The 19,262-nt window shown below is 43.9% G+C and overlaps 1 protein-coding gene across 1 annotated transcript; it reads left to right on the forward strand.

Moving 5' to 3' along the window:
• The first annotated feature begins 1,312 nt into the window (after window positions 1-1,312).
• On the forward strand, window positions 1,313-3,374 carry CDRT4 (CMT1A duplicated region transcript 4). Its single transcript, XM_037165676.2, has 2 exons — window positions 1,313-1,355; window positions 2,926-3,374. Exons 1-2 carry the CDS (start codon window positions 1,313-1,315, stop codon window positions 3,372-3,374), a joined length of 492 nt encoding a protein of 163 aa, XP_037021571.2.
• Window positions 3,375-19,262: the final 15,888 nt, after the last annotated feature.

The following is a 19,262-nucleotide window of genomic DNA, read 5'->3' on the forward strand; positions in this document are numbered from 1 at the left end:
AGATTCCTTGAGTAGAAGACAAAAGGTGTGGAAAACTGGGGAATTGTTTATGTCAGGGGAATGTTTCACTCATGAGCAAGTCCACTGAGGAGAAGGTTGAGAATTGAGAATCATTTTTCAGTCTAAACTAGGGCTACTCAGAGTGTGGTCCTCAGACCTGCTGCATTACCTGGGACTTAGACACAAATGCAAATTCTCACCACTACCACCCCTGCCCCACCCAAAGCAGACCTACTGAGTCAGACTCATGGGCCAGGGGCCCAGCCCCCTGGGTTTCAACACATTTCCCAGTAGTTCTAGTGCTCCCTGATGTGAGAAGCATTTTCCTACGGATGCTTCTCAAGGTGTGGTCCCCTGGCCAGCACCATCAGCATTGCTTAGGAACTTGCTAAAACCCACCTGAGACTCTTTCACTGGGTGCTGGCAGGTGATAACAAAAATGCTCTGTGGCACTTTCCAACATTCAAAGGCCACAGAAATGGCAAAACTGAACATATAAGATATACAATTCTTTCATAAAAGTTCTCAGATGTGCCCTTTCTGGAAAGAAACTGAAAAGATCTCCTGTATCTGCTGTCACTAGGGAATTAATGATAAAACCTTACAAGTCTTCTGCATTCCATCCCTCCTCTGGATCTGCGGACCCACTGCTGAGTCAGCCACTCTGGTGGAAGAGGCAGGGGTCTGTGCTATAACAAGCCCTACAGGTGGATGTGCCCTCATAGTAGAGAGCTGCAAGAGTAACAGTTCCATCCAATTGCCTGTGTGCTCAGCCATGTAGAGCTAAAGGAGTGCCTGCCTGCGCCTGGTTTGGTGTGTGTGGGAGGTGTCCCTGATGCTGAGTTGGGCAACTGCTGTCTCTGCCAGCACAGGGCCAAGACGTGTAGCCTGGAGGGCAGGAGCTTGGCCCACTTGCAGTGATATGACCATGCTTGGATTCTGGGCGGGAAGACAGCATGGTTTGGAAGTGGAGATCTTTTTTTCTTCACTTTTTCCATGCTCCAGCCTCCACACAACCCCCAACCAGCCCTGCCCAGCACCAAGTCATGAACTTTAGCTCAGAGCCTGCAGATCAGGGGTCTGGAGGCTGCCGGGATCTCCTGTGCTTACTGGCAGAGCCAGCTCCTGCTCTGTGGAAGACGGGTCCTCCTCTCTGAGGTGGGCTCATAGTGCCTCAGGCAGAGGCCCTTTCACTTGGGATCCCAGGATGGCTTCAAAATGCTTTCTCCTCTGGTCACTCAGGGATGGCCATAGCTAATGAGCATATTTTTCCAAAGGTATTTAGACCTCTGATGTGAAGAACTCTCTAAAAATGAACAAGAGGACTAATGCAAGAAAGGTGAAGACAGATGAAGGTAGGGCTTAGGGCTTTAACAAGGGGCTTCTGCTGTGGGGCTGGCTGAAGTCAGAGGATTTAGGGTGGAACGACAAAGGTGTGGCACAGCAGGTTGTCCCTTGTGTTGCATTGGCTGAGGGAATAATGCACATCAGGGAGATGAGAGAGGGCATTGCTCATTTCGTCCCAGACAACTTTAGGTCCTCCTCTTCCAGATGTGAGCAAGGACCCTGACCTTCAAGGCATGTGGATTCTGTATCTGCTGAGGAGACAGAGATGAAGAGTCAAGTCTGTGCCTGGAAGCTCTGATGTGTGCTTTCTAGTGAGAGGTTCTGTTGCACATCTTGCCTTCCTGGGTCTGAGTATATTCTTGCAGGGAGATGGGACCTTCCACAGCCCACTGTTTCCTGCCAGATCTGTCCCCAGTTGAGCTCCAGCTCCTGAGCACATGAAGCAGCCTGAGAATAACTTTAATCTGCGTCTTCTCTGGATTATCATCACTTGCAGTGCTTTTTACTGCTTCAGGCTGGAAATGGCAAGATGAACCTTTAAATTCCTATAGAAATAACCACAGGAATATAAAATCAAGGGAAGTAGGCACTACTTGAGAAAACAGGGGAGTGTAAAAGCTGCAGGAAAGAAGTTTTGAGGCATTTTATTTTAGACAGAATGAAGTAGCAAAGGGAAGAAGGAAGGCCTGCTGTGCTCATGATTTAGTACCTGCGTAGACACAGGTTGTTTGGTAAACTAACGGGCAGAATTTCTAGTTAAGCCCCCCCAACCCCAAAACACTCAAAACTTCTGGCCAGGAGCTACAGTAAAAATTTATGGCTTGTTGAGCCCTTTAGACTTAAGTTCAAACCTACCATTTGCTGGTTCTGCAAACTAGTCAGCCTTGGTCTCATATTTTGTTAAACAGGGATATAAACAAAAGAGTGCAGGCAAGAAGACCTAGCCAAAATGTCCATAGTTACCATTTACTGATTACTATAGGCCAGGTACTGTCCCAAAAGCTTTACATAAATTATTTACTTTAATCTTCAAGGAAGCCTTATTAAGTTGAAATTGTTTTAATTACCATTCTATACATGATGCAACTAAGGTTTAGAAGGGTTAAGATACTTGCTCCAGGTTCACAGCTATTAAAATGGGTAGAGAAGGAATTTGAACCCCAGCAGTCTAAGTGCAAAGACTATGTGTTCAAACCCTGAGCTACACTGGTCCAAACCCTTAAAATATATTTATTTAATCCTTATAATAGCCTTATGGTAACCATTTTTATTGGTGAAAAAAGGAACTTCAGAACTAAACAATATGACATTATATAAAGATTTGAAACCAAGCGTGCTTGATTCTGAGTTCCCTACTCTTTATTCTTATGCTGTTCTTTAATTGACATGCTGTATGGAATGTCATTCTGTTCCCCAGTTTTGGATTACATTCTATTCCCATTGAATACAGGTGTGGGATGGCTATTATGCATGACTGGGAGAAAGTCAAAATGTAGTTCCAACACCCTGAATTTCTTTGAAGAATTGAATCATTGTATGTAAGAGCCTCTAAATTGCCTAATTTCTCTTTGCTGGTAGAACTCATGGAAAATATTGGGCTTCCTCTGGAACTGCTTGAAGAACATGACCCTCAGCCAGCCTATGTCACATATACCTCCCCAATGGTGAAAAGACTCATTGAGAATAGCAAGGCTAGAGAACTGGAATGCATTCAAGCTTTTGAGGATAGCCAGCGAGCACTGAGGCTGAATAAGCCATCCAGTATCATCCAGCTGAAAAGGAAAAAATCATCCAAGACCTCTGGCAAAATGGTGTACAATGACATGAAGTCAGAGACCATGTTATCATTATGGGGCGCTTTCTCTGCAACAGCCACAGGTCCTACCATTGTCCCAGAACCCATGCACTTCCATACAGATGCCAGAGAAAGTCCCACCGAAAACTATAACAAGATCATCTTCTCCCGAAAACCTACGATGAGGATGCTTCCATACAGCTCCCTTCTTGCCAGCAAGGAAAAACATTAAAATGTTTAGCAAGGAGTCCCTGCAGCCATCTCCCAAGACTGTACAGCAGTTAAGCTTCATTTGTCACAAAACTCACTATGTTCTTTACATTTGAACTTGCCCTGCTCATGCAGAGGTTGGCCTAGATAAGCCAGATCAGAATGTATGAGGTAGGTGGGTGGGTGGGTGGGTGGGTACACCCCCTCCAGTATCACAGTTGGATGGAGCTGGAAAGCCCCAAGCTCTAGTTCTCACTACAGATGCTCAGGACCTAACTGTGGGTTAATGAGTCTGGGTCCAGACAGGAGACAAGAGTCACACCAGTTATATTATTAGAAATAATTTAATGTAAAGAATCATTAACTAGGGAACTGAAAAGGCAGGAAGTGAACAGAAAATTAGTAATGGAAGTAGTGCCTGTGGGAAGCAGTTATCCCCTCCAAGGCTGGAGGTAGGGTGGCGAGGAGCAAAGAGACTTTCTGAAAGTGAGACACTTGGAGAAAGCTCATGTGGGCTGAGTCTCAGGGCTCTCTCTGGGTGGGGATGCTTCTCTCTGGAGCTGGTGTCTCCAACTCTGAGGAGAGCCACTGTGGGCGCAGTACCACTGCCTTTGAGGAGGGGCAGCTGTTTGGGCTGTGGTTGATTCTGTGAATGTTGGAAAAGCCTAAAACTGAACTCAGATTCTTCTGGGAGTAATCAGTCCATGACACTGCCTGAGTGAACAAGAAGTGTTGCTAGGGGAACCAGACAGGGAGGGGAAGCCAACAGAGATAAACAGGAAGTAAACCAAAAAAAACAAGTCCCTTCCTCCTCCTCCAGCCTCATAGGCTCCCCTACCCATCATCTGCTGTAGGCAAAGTCTGCCAGGGAGGAAAGCAGGAATGTGGGCTGCAGAAGCCCAAACCCAACATCTCCAAGAGTAGTACGAAGGGATGGACTTAACACCAAAAGAAAATCAGCTGAAGAACCAGCACAGCGGGGTTCCTCAGTGATCCCTCCTGGCTGCTCCATTTGGCACCTGAACCTGGTATTGAAGTGTTTTTGCCCTGGAAGGTTTACAAAGTGGCAGTGGGGGGCTCGACTGTTCCCTGCTGAGAAATGGAGGGTTTTCTGTCCTGTACTTCTTTAAGGCTTGCTTTGTGGAGCAGAGGTAGCTAGGGAGAAGTTTGTGGCTGGACCTCAGCTGGTTCACACCACAGCTATAACTTGCCCACTCAGGTTCTGAGCTGTTTCCAATTGGTCCCAGAGCAAGTTGTTAAGCAAATCAGTGTCAAAGCAAACAGGCTTTGTTTTTAGACATAAGGGGATCTGGTTATGATGGACAGGCCCAGCTGGTCTCAGATTTGTGTTTATCTTCTGAGCCTAGTTCCATGGGTGGCTTTTCTTTTCTTTAACATCACCCAGGTCTCTGTGTTTATATCTCTGAAGCAGTTATCAGGCTTCCCTCCCAGAGATGGAGAGAATGAAATGTGCTAGTTGCTAATAATGCCATTTGAGAGAGTTGCATTTGCCCTTTAATGCATTCTCACCCCACCAGGGTCTTGTGGAATCATTTGCACTCAACTCTGGCTGCCACGAGTTGTGCTGGGGCAGCCACACAAATGAGGAACTCCAGGCCCACTCCTGTGTTCTCAGCGCTTGGCCAGGATAAGTTCTTGAAACAACATAGATGGTTTCCAACTAATCCATGTAATGGTATTTTGTGTGAATTGAGCATTTATAGACATGGAGGCAGTTAGTGGATAAATCCCTCCAGCAAGATTTTTTTTCTCTTTTATCCTTCCATGGAAGTTAATAGCCAGAGTAGATTTATGATTATTTAGCCCCATGGAGTGTTGGAGTTTATAGGAATTTGGAATTATTTCTTCCAATCCCTTTGAGGGCAGCGCAGTTACATTTTTTTAAAACTAAATTTCTAACTGCTTAATAATTTTAGTAAAAATAGAAACTCTCTAAGTTTGAATGCTTATTTTATAACTAGCATTGTTTTTTATTAATTTGGTTCTCAGCCTGTTAGGAAACAGTGATATGAGCCTTTTGCTCTGATGAGCATTGGTTGTATTTGTGACCGTAGCTCAGACTCGATGCCTCCTGAGGCAGGTTTAGGAAAGAAAAAGTCTAATTTTTAAAAAAATATGGGACTCTATTCCAGCCCAAGCTGGGTTTCACAGGTCTGGCCACATTTGTGTGAGGGCTGAGGAGGCTTCTGGGACATCACTCTCCCAGGGAAGAAGCCACTGTATCCAACCAGCTGAACCCAGGAGTGAAGCCTTGGTCCCTGAGGGATGAGGGGGGACTTGAGTAACCTGTGGTGTCTGTGGCTGAGATTTGTCTCCTGGTCCAGACCATCTTGAACTCCATGGATGTGGAGGTTCCATGGGTCCCATTCTTAAAGGGCTCTTTTGCTAAAATCCTGAAGGCCGTGTAGTAAAAATGAAAAGTTGGGAAAGGAACTGCTCTTGGTGTTGCAATGCACCTGTATGCAGGGGCCCACTGCCCTGGGTGTGGACACACAGATGCCAAGCTGGTGGAGCCCAGGGAACATGTGGCAGCACCAGCTTGCTCATGAGAACCCGAGAGGCATCCCTGGTGCTCCCAGGACAGGCATAAACCCAACCCTTCCCGGGCGGAAGGCCTGTCCAGCTCAAGCCGGCAGGGCATGGAATGGAATGTGGGTTATTCCTAGTGTAACCTTATCTGCCTGTCGGAGCTGGAGTAGCCTGGGCTGTCTCGGTTTACCTGAACATAGTGAACTTCCATCTTTAAGAGGGATCTAGCTTTCTCCGATGTTGCACAGTAGACACCTCTTCTTATTTATCTGCTATCATCTAGCATTTTCTGTTTGGCAGGAGAGTCTCCCTGCTGTAGTAGGTTCATGAAACAGCAGGGTATTCTGTGTGGCTCTATAACTAAGGCCCCATCCGGACATACTGAGGAGCTGCCTTTGAACAGATTCTCTGGCTGCTGTGCACAACAGGGCATTTACCCATTTGCAAATTTCATAACTGGTGTTCAAATAGTTGATTGTAACCTCAGTAACATGCCCAAGCCTGCTGGTCATTTTTGCTCTGGCAGGGCTGTTAGGACATCAAACCATTCCACATCCCAGGCATGGCCTGGGAGCACATCTTGAAGGAGATTAGGATGCTTGACAGATAAGAGGCCACAGTAAAGTATTCAAGGAGGAAATGGCAAAACAGAGGTGCTGGTGCAGGCTTGTGAAGCCAAGTGCTTGGGGTGGCCACGGACCCCTATCTGGAGTTGGGGACTGGGGTAGGCCCCACACACAGGCCTGAGAGAACAGTGGCCTGGTCCATGCAGCATATTCAACAAGTGCTGCTCTGCCTTGTGACAGCCCAGTCCTCACACAGGAAGCAGGAATGCCTGATAGGCCCCTCAGCTGTGTCTTTAGGACAGGAGGCACAATGTGGGTATCCTGAGCTGGGGCTTTTGACCCTTTGGCTTTGAGTGAGGTCCTCAGAGGTAGCTGAAGGGGTAGTCTAAAGGGAGAAGGGGTGTTGCAGGAGTCCCAATCAGGGACCCAGGTGTGTCCCTGGAGACAAAAACAGGAGCAGAAACCCCAGCTCTATGTCACAGAGGTGATAACAAAACTGTAGAAGTGCTCTGGAGGATGTGCACGGGCAGATGTCCACATCTGGATACTGGAGCCTTTTCATCTGTGGCTGAGTCATTCATTCCTCGAAGCTTTAGGAACCCCCACCCTTCAGCAGTGATGGGCACATCTTCAGAGCCCTGGCGGTGATGGGCTTGATCAGTTCCAGAGAAGACAGTGTGAGAGATAGGGTAGGGAAGTAAATGGACTTGAGATCTGTTGATCTGATGTCCTAGAGCCTGGTGTAAAGCACAGACTTAGGTTTATGTTTGTCAGGTAACTAGTAAATTCTCCCCCTTCCTCCTTCACTGCCCTTTCCCCCATGCCTATCTCTTACCAGGGGCCCAAAGCCTCAGATGCTACTTAGGTACTTGGAAATCCAACAACAATATCCTAAGCCTATAGGGCATGGCTGGGCCAGGCCTGTCACTGACACTGATCATGCATGTGGGCTTCTTCTGGGGCACTTTTCCCCAGGGGAAAAGGGACAGGTGAGGCCAGCAGGGGATGCAGGAGCACCTCAAGTTTAGGTGGGCCCCACTGCCATCCCAAATTGTGTACCTTGATCCTGACCATGACTTGATTTCCATATGGGACAAAGCAGGATAAACAGTGTCAGGAAAAGGACACTGGACTTGGTATAAGGACTTCTATCTCTTCTCTCATGCTCTATAATCCAGGGCAAAAAAAAAAGTCCCACGTCACCTGAGGCCTTTCTAGGAAACCTTGCTGGGACCCGACCAAGCTCATGGTACCAATTTATGTACTCTCCAGATTCAGCTGTTCAGCTACACAGAACATTCTATTATTTTTGGTAGACAAGTGATGTGCAAATCCATAAATTCCAGGCATATTTACACCCCACCTCTGTGGGACCAATTTTGTGTGTCTGCTGGTGGGGAGGATTCTATGGGAGCAGAATGAGTACCAGAGAAGCTTTCAACTGAAGGAAGCATGCCCAAAGCCACCAGACTGCTGCCCATACCTCTGTGTGTTGGCATTCATGTGTGTCCATTGCACTGCCCTGGCTGTCCCCTCACCTACCAAGTTGACTAGCCAATGATGAAATAAGTGAGCCCCTAGGGACTGGAGTCCAAGGCTAGGCTGCTTCTCCTGCACCCAGGCTCCTGCCTCCTCCTCCTCAGTTTCATCAGTGACCACCTCCCTCGCCTCAAGTCAGGCAGATGTGCTCAGCCGGTAGCTGGTGACCCACAGGTCCAGCTACGGTGCCTTCTGTTGTTACCTGGCTTTATTAGAAGTTTCCTGCCCTGGCTGGCATAGCTCAGTGGATTGAGTGTGGGCCTGAGAACCAGAGTATCATGGTTTGATTCCCAGTCAGGGCACATGCCTGGGTTGCAGGCCAGTTCCCAGCAGGGGACGCATGAGAGGCAACCACACATTGATATTTCTCTCCCACTCTTTCTCCTTCCCCTCTCCTCTCTCGAAAAATAAATAAAAAAAATATTTTTTAAAAAAAGAAGTTTCCCCTGAGGGGCACAGTTACCTGGAAACAACTTGCCAGAGCAGAACAAGGAAGGTGAGTTTGAAAAGTACCCCAAGATCTGGACAAGGTCAGTCCTGGTATCCCCGGAGTCCACTGTTGTATCCCCGGAGCTTTGTCCTTGATCTGTCACATAGCTGGTTTTGAACTATTTACTAAGAAAATAATTTCCAACAACAAGGCCTAACCCCTAAAACAAAATGGATTGGGGGACATAGTTTCTTTCATAAGGATAAGAGGCTGGAAAAACCATTTGGCCAAGTTTTGTAGAAAGTATTAGGCACTTAGTAAGCAACTTTGCTATAAATTCCCTCTAGTCCCCATAGTTGATCCAAATAAAGGATCAGTAGATACCTTTGATGCGCCCTTCCTTAGAGGGTACTGGAGGGGTAGAAAGAAGAGTTTAAGTCTTTTAAAACTTAACATCTAGTTCTTGTGTTCTTTTAAGCCACCATGTATACCTATCTTACAAAACTCCAAGTCGATTATATTATTTCCTCTGGCCTTTATCAGAAGGGACAGAATGGTACAAACTCAATTTGTTTTCTCATTCCCACGTTTGCAGCCAAGCTGATGGGCATGACAAATATGCGCTGAGGGCTTGCTTGGGTCTGGCTCCATGCCTGGGCCCAGTGTGCCAGACAGACACACTCAGGTCTACAGCTGGCAGTGGGGACACTAGACACATTATCAGGCTGCAGTTGTGACACATGTTATCAAGAGGCCCAGGGTTCTGGGAGAAGTATTTGCTTTGGGCTCATGACAGGTTCTCTCTGGATTAGTATCAGGACAGCTGCTCGTAAAAAAGAGTGAGGTCATGGATACTTTTTGGCTAAGTTGAATTTTAGTGGCCTGGTAAGTTTTCCAAACTCTGCAAAGCTTCCCGCAGTTTATGCTTGGCCCTGACTTTTATGTTTGTTTCTAGAGTACCATGGAGCTGCCACCTGTCTCAGATGTGCTGTAGAGCAGGGCCTTTTCCTCCGGACTCCTTGCAACACACAGAGGCTGCACCTGCTTTGCACTCTGCTTGTGCCAGGGCACTCATTTCCTTCCTGCCTTTCTAATCTGGAGGAGTGGGCCACACTGCTTCAAGGAGACTGCAGCCTACTTTATTGCTCCCCCAGACTTTGGACAAAGGCCAGGTTCAAGCCCTCAGCCCCAGTGTGGGCCACTGGGCCTCACCTCAACTTGCCCAGGTTTCCAGAGCAAAAAGTCTCGTGGCTTTGCATTTCTTCTCAATGACAGAAAGGCCCTGCTTCTTGAAAGCCTTTCTAGGCTTTTGTAGGCCCCTCTGTAGACTGGGCATGGGTGCATCTCAACCCAGGGAGGAAGCACTGTGCTCTTTCATTATTCCCCAAGCTTGACAGGGCCCTCGCTCTACCTCCTCCCTCCCTCTGATTATGTCCTGAGAGCACCTCCCTCTCTCCAGCCTGCTTTTCTTCTCCTCCTTCTACTCCTTTTCATCTTTACTGGTATTTATTTTTTTCTATTACAAAACTGAATGATGGTTTTTTAAGAGACTCGTGATCCCTAAAGTATACATGATAAAGGTGACCCTGATGGTGCAAACATGAGGTGAAGCTCATCCCTTTAATGCTCACACACCAAGAGTCTGAGCTTCTATCCCGAGGATAATGGGCAGTTCCCACGTACTTTCTGGAAAGCTCTGAGGAATGTTTGCATATTCCACAAAACCATCCTGTGGTCACCTGTCAACCTAGCCACCGGCTCACTTTGAAAATAGTTGCTTCAAGGTCCTGGGTCGCTGCTGTCTCACTTCTCCGAAACCTAGCCATTGGTTTTCTTGAAGCTTCCCAAAGTGCAGCTCTGCCAATGTGGTAACAGTCATCAAGTCTTCCTGAAGGCTTGAGGAGAGCAGAAACACAACAGAGTTCATTATGATTGTTGCCATGGTGTCCATCTTGGAGGCCTGCTAGCCCGACTCAGAATCCACAGTCATTTCCCCCTTAATACTAGAGGTATTGGAGTCACAGCTCTGCCTTACTTTCCCTTGTGAATATCTTCCCTCTTGTTTTCATCACAGGCAACATTGCCACTGCCTCATCTATAAAATATGGTTAGTTCTGGCCTGGAGAAGATAATCACAGTACTAAACAGAAGAGCAGAGCCAAGAGCTTTTGTCTTCAGGGTCTCACCACCAGAACGTGGGGCAAACATGCCTTCTGATGTCCAAGAGTGACTAGCTGTTGAACAGACCACACATAGCAGCAGTAGCAGCACCACCTCCCTCTTCAGCTCCATCATTACTACCAACACCATCCTCATGACCACCAGCACTTTCATCTTCACCTCCATCTGCAGTGCCATCATCATCACCACCACCACCACCAGAGTTATGAAAGTGCAGCCTTCATTTACTAAAACATTTTTCTCTAAATTGGCAAAAGCACAGTCTCAATAAAAGACCAGTTTATAATTCAGACAGAGAAAGACAAATACAATATGATCTCATATGTGGAATCCAAAAAAGACAAACTCAGACCGACAGGGAACAAGAGTGGTGGTTGCCAGAGGCTGGGGGGTAGGGGAAATGGAGAGATATTGGTCAAAGCTACAAACTCCCAGCAGTGATTAACAAGTTTTGGGGGAATGTACAGCATGGTGATTGTAGGTAATAATACTGTACCATACACTTGAAGGTTGCTAAGAGAGTAGATGGTTAACATTCTCAATACAAACAAATGGTAATCATATAACATGATGGAGATGTTCACTAATACTACGGTGACAATTATTTTACAATTTATAAATGTATACAAAATTACACAATGTTTTATGTCAATTATGTCTCAATAGAGATGGAAAGAAAAGACCTATTTTTCTATTTTATATCAGCTAACTGAACATTTAACATCTCTATCAGAGGCATTTGCCTTTAGGTTATTTTACTGACTTTGGACAGCCTAAGAACCCTTTCTATCTACCCGCACAAAAAACCCCTACAGTTTCTTTCAGGAGAAAAGGAGGGTGTAATCAAGAGACCAGTGCTGACTTTCTGGAATGCAGAAACCACCAGTGTGCTCTGAGTTCCATGGGCCCCGAATGGTCCACAAATAGAATTCAGGAATCTGGATAGAAAAAATTTACATCCTCATTTTCACTAACCTCTCACTGAGTTTTAGTATTTCCTTCAGTGAAGTGTTTGCAGTACCTATGAATTTGTCACCAGTGAAAATTACAGCTGTTGTCATAGCATGTGATGGTTGTGGACAACTTGAAATATTGTATATGTTCGTTGCTCCTTTGAAATTCTGGGAGTCATTAGACTAGCTGATACATCTTGTTATTTAATGCAGCTTAAAAATCTAGAGTGCACTTAGCAAATTTCTCTTGTAAAAATACTTTGATTATTTAGTTTTAAAATAACTGTTTTCCACTTTTAATCCTATGTATTTTATTTAAAAAGTATTAAGAACCCCTGGCCTAAGGTCAGTTTTCATGACTTCCACACCTTTAACATCTTGCTTCCATTGAGTAGCTAAAGTAAATAGTGGAAGCTGCTCTTCCTGGACATCTACCCAGGATGCAACCACTGTTCATAGTTCAGATCCTCTAAAAGCCATTTTTTTTCAATGCAAATGTAGATGTATTTAACGTACATATACACACAGTACATGCATATTATAATGCACACAGCTATTTTTTTAATATTTATTTATTTATTTATCTTTAGAGGGGAAGGAGAGAGGGAGAGAAACATCAATGTATGGTTGCCTCTAGTGCATCCCCTGCTGGGAACTGGCCTGCAGGAAACTGGCTTGCAACCCAGGCATGTGCCCTGACTGGGAATTGAACTGTGATCCTCTGGTTCGCAGACCTGCGCTCAATCCACTGAGCTACACCAGCCAGGGCTCACACAGCTATTTTTAATGGGACACGCATTCTGCAACTTGCTTTTTTCACTAACATCTGTCCTGCTTTCTTTTAGATTGCTGTCGGATGCCAGAAGTTATTTATCCATTCCTCCTGTGATGGATATACTGGTTGGGTCCAAAATTTCCTTTATAACTATGGTTGCATTGGATCTTGGTGCTGTTCCTAAGGGTCTCTTCTACTCACCTTCTCCTGCCACTTTGTATGGCTTCTTCCTGAGGAAACAGAGATGGTCTGAGGACCCATATTTTAGCTTCTTGTAGTTTCTTGAGAGAACTATGTGCCTGGTTTCTAGGAGGCTCAAATAGGATGATCAGAGATCCTGGTGTACAAGTGACCTTGAAACAGGATAATTATAAAACAAAGCATGGATAGTGACTACCTCACCCTGCTTCTTATTCCCTCCAGGTTTTGCACAGTGTTGTATTATAGGGCCCTTGTACAGTTGCACATGCTCAGAACTGCACAGCTTCAGAGTGATGGAGGAGGGATGCAATTTCACATCAACTATGGTGGAAATGAAACTCCGTGCAGTAATGTAACATGACAACCCTGGCCTCATAGGTACAAATGGCTAAATAAGTGTTTTCTTTCTTTTAAAAAATTATTGTTTTATCAAATGTGATACCTTAAAAAACACATTTCTTTTGCTTTACTCTATCCATTAATCCAATAGGTAGAGATCTAATTCACTCTTTCAAAGCTGGGAAACACCCTGTAGTTGATGAATGTAGTTGAAACACTCCTGATTTGATTTCAGCAGTTTTTGAGCTGTTGAGTGCCTCCTCCCTGCCCTGTTCTCAGGCTGGGAGAACTGTTCTCAGACTGCACTTTGTGTAATACTACTGCCTTGTATTTGTATGGAGTGCATGGATTTTCAGCGTTCACTTACTTCCTGCTCTGGCCACTCTGAGATGGGGAAGACCCAGGAGTCAAGGGGTCTTTTCAGGGAGAGGTTTTTTATTTTGTGTTTTACACAAGGCAAAAGGGCTCTTTAAAAAATTAAAGAAAGAGATATGTGCCTGGTAAAGCAAAGAAACAAAACATCCTGGAATACAATGCAAAGCAATTTTCTCTCCACCACCTTTCTGCCTGGTTCCCACTACTCCTCTCACTAGACCAGCCATTTAGACTGATGTGCATCCCTTGGAAATTTTCACTACCTGTTCTTAAAGCCTGAAGTCAGATCATGTCACATTTTCTTACAAAAAGTCAGAGTCCCTCCAAAAGCCCACAAGGTCTCTGGGCTACCTTTTCTGGACCTTTGTCTCACTGCCCAAGCCTGCCTGGTTTGCTCTCACTCCCTCTCTCATCTCTCCCTCCTTCGTACCCCAGACTACCATTCAGGTGGCTTCCAAGGCTGCTGTGCAGAACTCTCTCCCTTCCCTCACCTGCTGCACTGAACCCTTTCTCCAATGCAAGTTCTATTTGGTTACAAAGGCACAATCACAAATTTGAGGGAAGATGCCATTTTTCCCTCTCTAATTCATCATTTCTTTTTCTAATGCTTATTTAGATAGAATACTCCTTATGAAACCCTGAAGCCTGTTAAACCCCCAACAGTAACTAATGATAATGTAAATCCTGCTGGCTTAAAAGTTGAAGTCAACATATCCCAGGCAGGGCAGCTTCCTATTCTTCTTCTTTTCTTTTGTTTTCTTCTCCTCTTTTCTTTTAATTCTCACCTGAGGATATATTTATTGATTTGAGAGAGGAGGGGGCATCAGTGTGAGAAACACCAGTTGGTTACCTTCCATATATGCCTCAACCAGGGATCGAATCCACAACTTATGTGTGTGCCCTGACCCCCTGGCTGGGAATCAAATCTGCAATGTTTCGATGTCCAGGATGACAGTCCAACCAAATGAGCCAGCCATCCAGGGCCAGACAGCTTCTTTAAGTCAGAGACCAAGGACACACAGGTAATCCTTCAGGTTGACCTTTGAACATTTGAGAGTGGGGGCATTATTGACTAGTCACAAACTCTATACAGTTGCTGAGTAGTGTGAACACATGTTTACATGTTTTAGAGTATAAAACTTGAGGTAATAATATTATATATATTCTAATAAATTTCTGTTAATTATAACTTCTGATTTTAGATTTGAAATACATATTATATACTATAAGCAGATTGCTACTATTTTTTGCCTTTGACAGAGGTACAGATATGTATTTGGATATAGGCTAAAGAACTTTTTAAAGTCTTTAAAAAAAGATCAAGGTAATTACTCTTAAATATTTTTGGATAAGAGGATAAATATCAAAATTATCCAATGTGATTTAATCTTTAAGAGGTTGGAAAAAAAGAAGATATAGCTTGGATTTGAGGAAGAATTAATTAAAACAGTTGATATGCTCTAGAATATGTTATTACATACATTGTTTTTAAAAGTTCTTGAAATCAAGTATCCAGTGGATTTTAACTTAATAGATTAATACAAATTGAACACAGTCATATAACCACCACCCAGGTCAGACTACCTACAACCAAGAAGTCATCCTCGGGCCCTTTCCCAATTATTGCCTCTGCCTTCTTCCCCTAAAGCAGCCACTACATTTAGGGGCACTTTTATAGAGCTAGACAAAATTATTGCATAGTGTAATTTGTTTTATTCTTCAATTTTGCCTCCTACTTAATAACTTGGGCAAGAACCTCTCTTTACCTTGATTTTTGGTTGGTATATTAGTGATATAACTTAGCAAAATCATTTTTTTGGTTTCACCTAAAAAGGGTATCAGGCTCTTAAATGCTATGTAATGGCATTTGTTCTTATTACTGCTATTGATAAATAAATCCTTATATTAATATCTGTAGTTACTGTATCAGATCATGTTCAGTGAGGACCAAAATTGTTCTTTTTTGTGTGTGTTATTGAATTATTGTAGTAAAACATGATTTTTCTCTGTAGTATAATCATATTCAACAACCAGTTATTAAGAGTTACTTCATTAGAAACTAGGGATACACCAGTAAGATATAGTTTTTTCTTTCGGAAGTGCATTCTGTTAGAACAGGGATCAGCAAACATTTATGAAGGGCCAGGTTGTCAGTATTTTAGATTTGTGGGCCACGTGGGCTCTGTTGCAGTCACCCAGCTCCCCTTGGTGGCATGAATGCCACCTTGGACAACACATAAATGGTTACACGAGACGTGCTCTAGTTATGTTTTATATGTGGTAGTAAAATTTGGCTTTTATATATTTTTATTTAAAACCTTTATTTTTTAATTACAATTGGCATAGGTTATTATATTAGTTTTAGGTAGACACCCAGTGATTAGACATTATATAACTTACTAACTGACAATCTGGATAAATCTTGCACCCACTTGACACCATATATACCATATTCTTCACACTGTAAGATGCACCCCCACCGCCCAAATTCAGGAGAAATAATGGTTGTTAATGCTGCTGTTGAGTTCTGTTTACATTTACACTGGTGAAATATTATGTTATTTATGTTATTAAATATTTTACCACATTTTTTGCTTCAAATTTTTTTCCTATTTTCCTCCTCTAAAACCTAGGTGAGTCTTATGGTCTGAAAAATATGGTAGTGATTATAATATTATTGACTATATTTCCCATGCTGTACTTTACATCCCTGTGACTGTTCTATAACTACCAATTTGAATTTTTAATCCCTTCACCTTTTTCACTCAGCCCTCTAACCCCCTTCCCATCTGGCAACTGTCAAAATGTTCTCTGCATCTATGAGTCGGTTTCTGTCTTCAGATTTTTTTTTAGATTTTTAGATTCAATTATTGATAGATATGCATTCATTGCATTTTATTGCTCATATTTTTTATCTTTTTTCCTTCTTCTTAAAGTAGACCCTTTAACATTTTTTGTGATACTGGTTTGGTGCTGATGGACTTCTTAGCATTTTTCTGGCCTACAAAGTTTCTGTTTAGAAATCAGCTGACAGTTTTATGGGAGCTTCCTTGTATGGAACTGTTTTTCTCTTGCTGCTTTTAAGTTTCTCTCTTTGTCTTTAACCTTTGGTGTTTTAATTATGATGTGTCTTGATACGGACCTCTTTGGGTTCATCTTGTTTGGTTCTCTGCACCTCCTGGACTTGTATTACCATTTCTTTCACCAGGTTATGGAAGTTTGCTGTCATTTTTTTCAAATAGGTCTCAATGTTTTGCTCTCTGTCTTCTCCTTCCAATCCCCCCATGATACAATATTGGTACACTTGAAGTCGTCCCAAATGCTCCTTACGCTATTCTAATTTCTTTGGATTCTTTTTTCTTTTTTGCTGTTTTGATTGGACGTTTTTTGCTTCCTATATTCCCAATCATTGATTTGATTCTCAGCTTCATCCACTTTATAGTTGATTCCCTGTAAATTATTCTTCAATTCAGTTAGAGTATCCTTCATTTCTAACTGGTCCTTTTTTATGCTCTTGAAGTTTTCACTAAGTTCATTGAGCATCCTTATAACCTTGAACTTTGCATCTAGAAGATTGTTTTGTCTCCATTTTGTCTACTTCTTTTTCTGAAGGTTTGTCCTGTTCTTTCATTTGAGACTTTTTTTTTTATCTCTTCATTTGTGTAGTTTTCCTGTGTTTGTTTCTGGTAAAGCTGCTTTGACTCTGTATCTTCATAGAGTGGCCTAATGTAGTAGGTGTCTTGCAGAGTCCAGTAGCACAGCCTCCCCTATCACCCATCCTCAGTACTTGAGGTAAACCCATGTGTGAGCTGTGTACACCTGCCTGTTGTTGTTGAGCTTTGATTGTTGTTGGCATGTCAATGGTAGGGATTTACCCCCTTGGGCCAATCAGCTGCAAGGACTAGCTAGGGCCACTGACCACTGACCTCCAACCACTGTGGAGGATCAGCTGTGCAAGGGCCCACCCCACAAAGCAGGACTTATCAGTGGACCACTGAGACTGTCCCTTCAGTGTGTTCCTTGTGGAGTTTATTTGGTGGTGGTGCTCCAATGTGGTCTGAAGCTGTTCACTGGGTGCACTGGCTCTGGGTCCTCCTAGGAGATGCAGGCCAAGGTCACCCATCATCTGTGTTCTGCTTGGGGCCAACCAGCATGAAATACAAAGCAATGTACAGATAGTTGTTACTTGTACTAGTAACAACTAGTTACTTCTTTGGAAGTGCTCAGGTGGAGCCAGGCTATGAACCAAGGCCAGTTACTGCTAGTGCAGGGTCTGGGACCACTTAATGAGAGGTACAGGGCACATTGAGACCAAATGCTGCTTGTTTGAGAGATTTTTACAAAAGTCTAAAGCATGAGCCAACACAGGCCATTTGTATGGGAATGCCACTGGAAAGCTTGAGTGACTCCACAAGCTGGGTGTGGTGGGGGTCTCAGAAAATCACCAGTGTGAGCTAAGTTGATAGAGACTCTTACGTGGCCCCTGCCTGCCATTCTGTTGGGGGAGGGATCATCAAAGGAACAATGGCCTCTACCAGCACTTCTGTCTGGGACAAAGTTTTCCCTCCATCTCTCACCCTGATGCCAGACAATTCAGTTCCTTTCCATATTTCTGGTGCATTTCAAGCTGCTGCCCCAGTGCTGGAGCTCAGAGGTAGTGAGTCCAAGTAAATTGATGTGTGGACCCTTTATGAGGAACTGCCTGGGACTCCAGTAGCTTTCTGTCTAACTCAACCACAATCCCTGATGGTTTTTACAGCCAGAAATTATGGAAACTTTTCTTTCTGGCCCTGGAACCCTGGACTTGGGGAACTGGTATGGGGCTGGGACCCCTCACTCCTCAGCAGGGACCTCTACAGCTAAGATATCACTCTTGATTTTTGTCTGCCACATGTGGGTGTGGAACCAGCCTGTTTCACATCTCTGGAAGTCCCGATATGGCTTCTTTAAATTGTTATTTGTAAGATGTCCATTCAGATAGATTGCCAGTGGTTCTAAATGAAGTGGTTATTCTGTAGTTCAACTGTAATTTTAATGTGGTTGAGAGGATGCAAGTACCATTATTACCTATGCTGCCATCTTCAATGTAAGTCCACAAGTCCCTTATTATTTAATGTTTTTACAAATTTAAGTATAGTTGGCATTCAATATTATATTAGTTTGAGGTGTCCAACATATTATTAGTTTGGCATTTCTATACCTTACAATGTGATCACTCCACTAATTCTAGTAACTATCTGTCGCTGTGCAAACTTATTATAATATTATTGACTATATTTCCCTTCACCTTTTCCACCATCCCCCTTCTTAACTTTTCTTATATCTTTCCACCATGTGCCTATGAATGCTGAGAAAGAATATACCTACTAAGTAGGACTCCTGGTGGGTAACTGGACCTAGATTTTTAAAAATAGCCTAGCAGCCATTACTACATAGGGGCCTCTTATACCAACTACACTTTCAGGGAGAAGCCACACTGAACTGCTTGCCTCTGCACTGATCTTGCATGCCTGCACTGTGTTTTTGCCATCTGAACCAGCCCTTCTAATGGAGTTCCTGGAATCCTATTTCAACCAATAAGACTGAGGCTTTCCCTATATAATCAGGGCTGCATATTGTGACCAATCAGAGCAGCTCTATTCTCACCAACCAAGACAGTCTTTTGGACCAATCAAACTGAGAGGATTTGGAGTCCTCATTTGCATAAGGACTAATCAGGGACCAGGGGTGGGGACTTCTGTCAATGTAAACCTGCTTCCCTCCGCCTTGAGAGGGCATTTTCTCTTTCTACCGAGACTGCTGAGCATGTCTCCCTGGCTGAGCTGAATCACTGAAGATGTCTTGCCAAAGTGGAGCAAACCAGAGCTGTCTCCCTAAAGAGGGGCCTGGCCCTGGCCACCTCAGAGCGATGTTGTTTTTACAGCCATGCTAGATTACAATCAAGCTATTTGGCACTGAATAAAATTTTCTTCTTTATTGCACCCCAAATTGGGGCTTCCTA

Source organism: Artibeus jamaicensis, unplaced genomic scaffold, assembly GCF_021234435.1.
Source record: "Artibeus jamaicensis isolate MK-2021 breed Jamaican fruit bat unplaced genomic scaffold, CSHL_Jam_final contig_781, whole genome shotgun sequence".
In the NCBI taxonomy this organism is placed as follows: domain Eukaryota; kingdom Metazoa; phylum Chordata; class Mammalia; order Chiroptera; family Phyllostomidae; genus Artibeus; species Artibeus jamaicensis.

Excerpts from the sequence above, each read along its gene's own strand:
- CDRT4 (XM_037165676.2), top strand. The coding sequence starts at position 1,313 with ATGAACAAGAGGACTAATGCAAGAAAGGTGAAGACAGATGAAG. Across the intron at positions 1,356-2,925 it reads AAAGGTGAAGACAGATGAAG|AACTCATGGAAAATATTGGG; the intron begins GTAGGGCTTAGG and ends CTTTGCTGGTAG.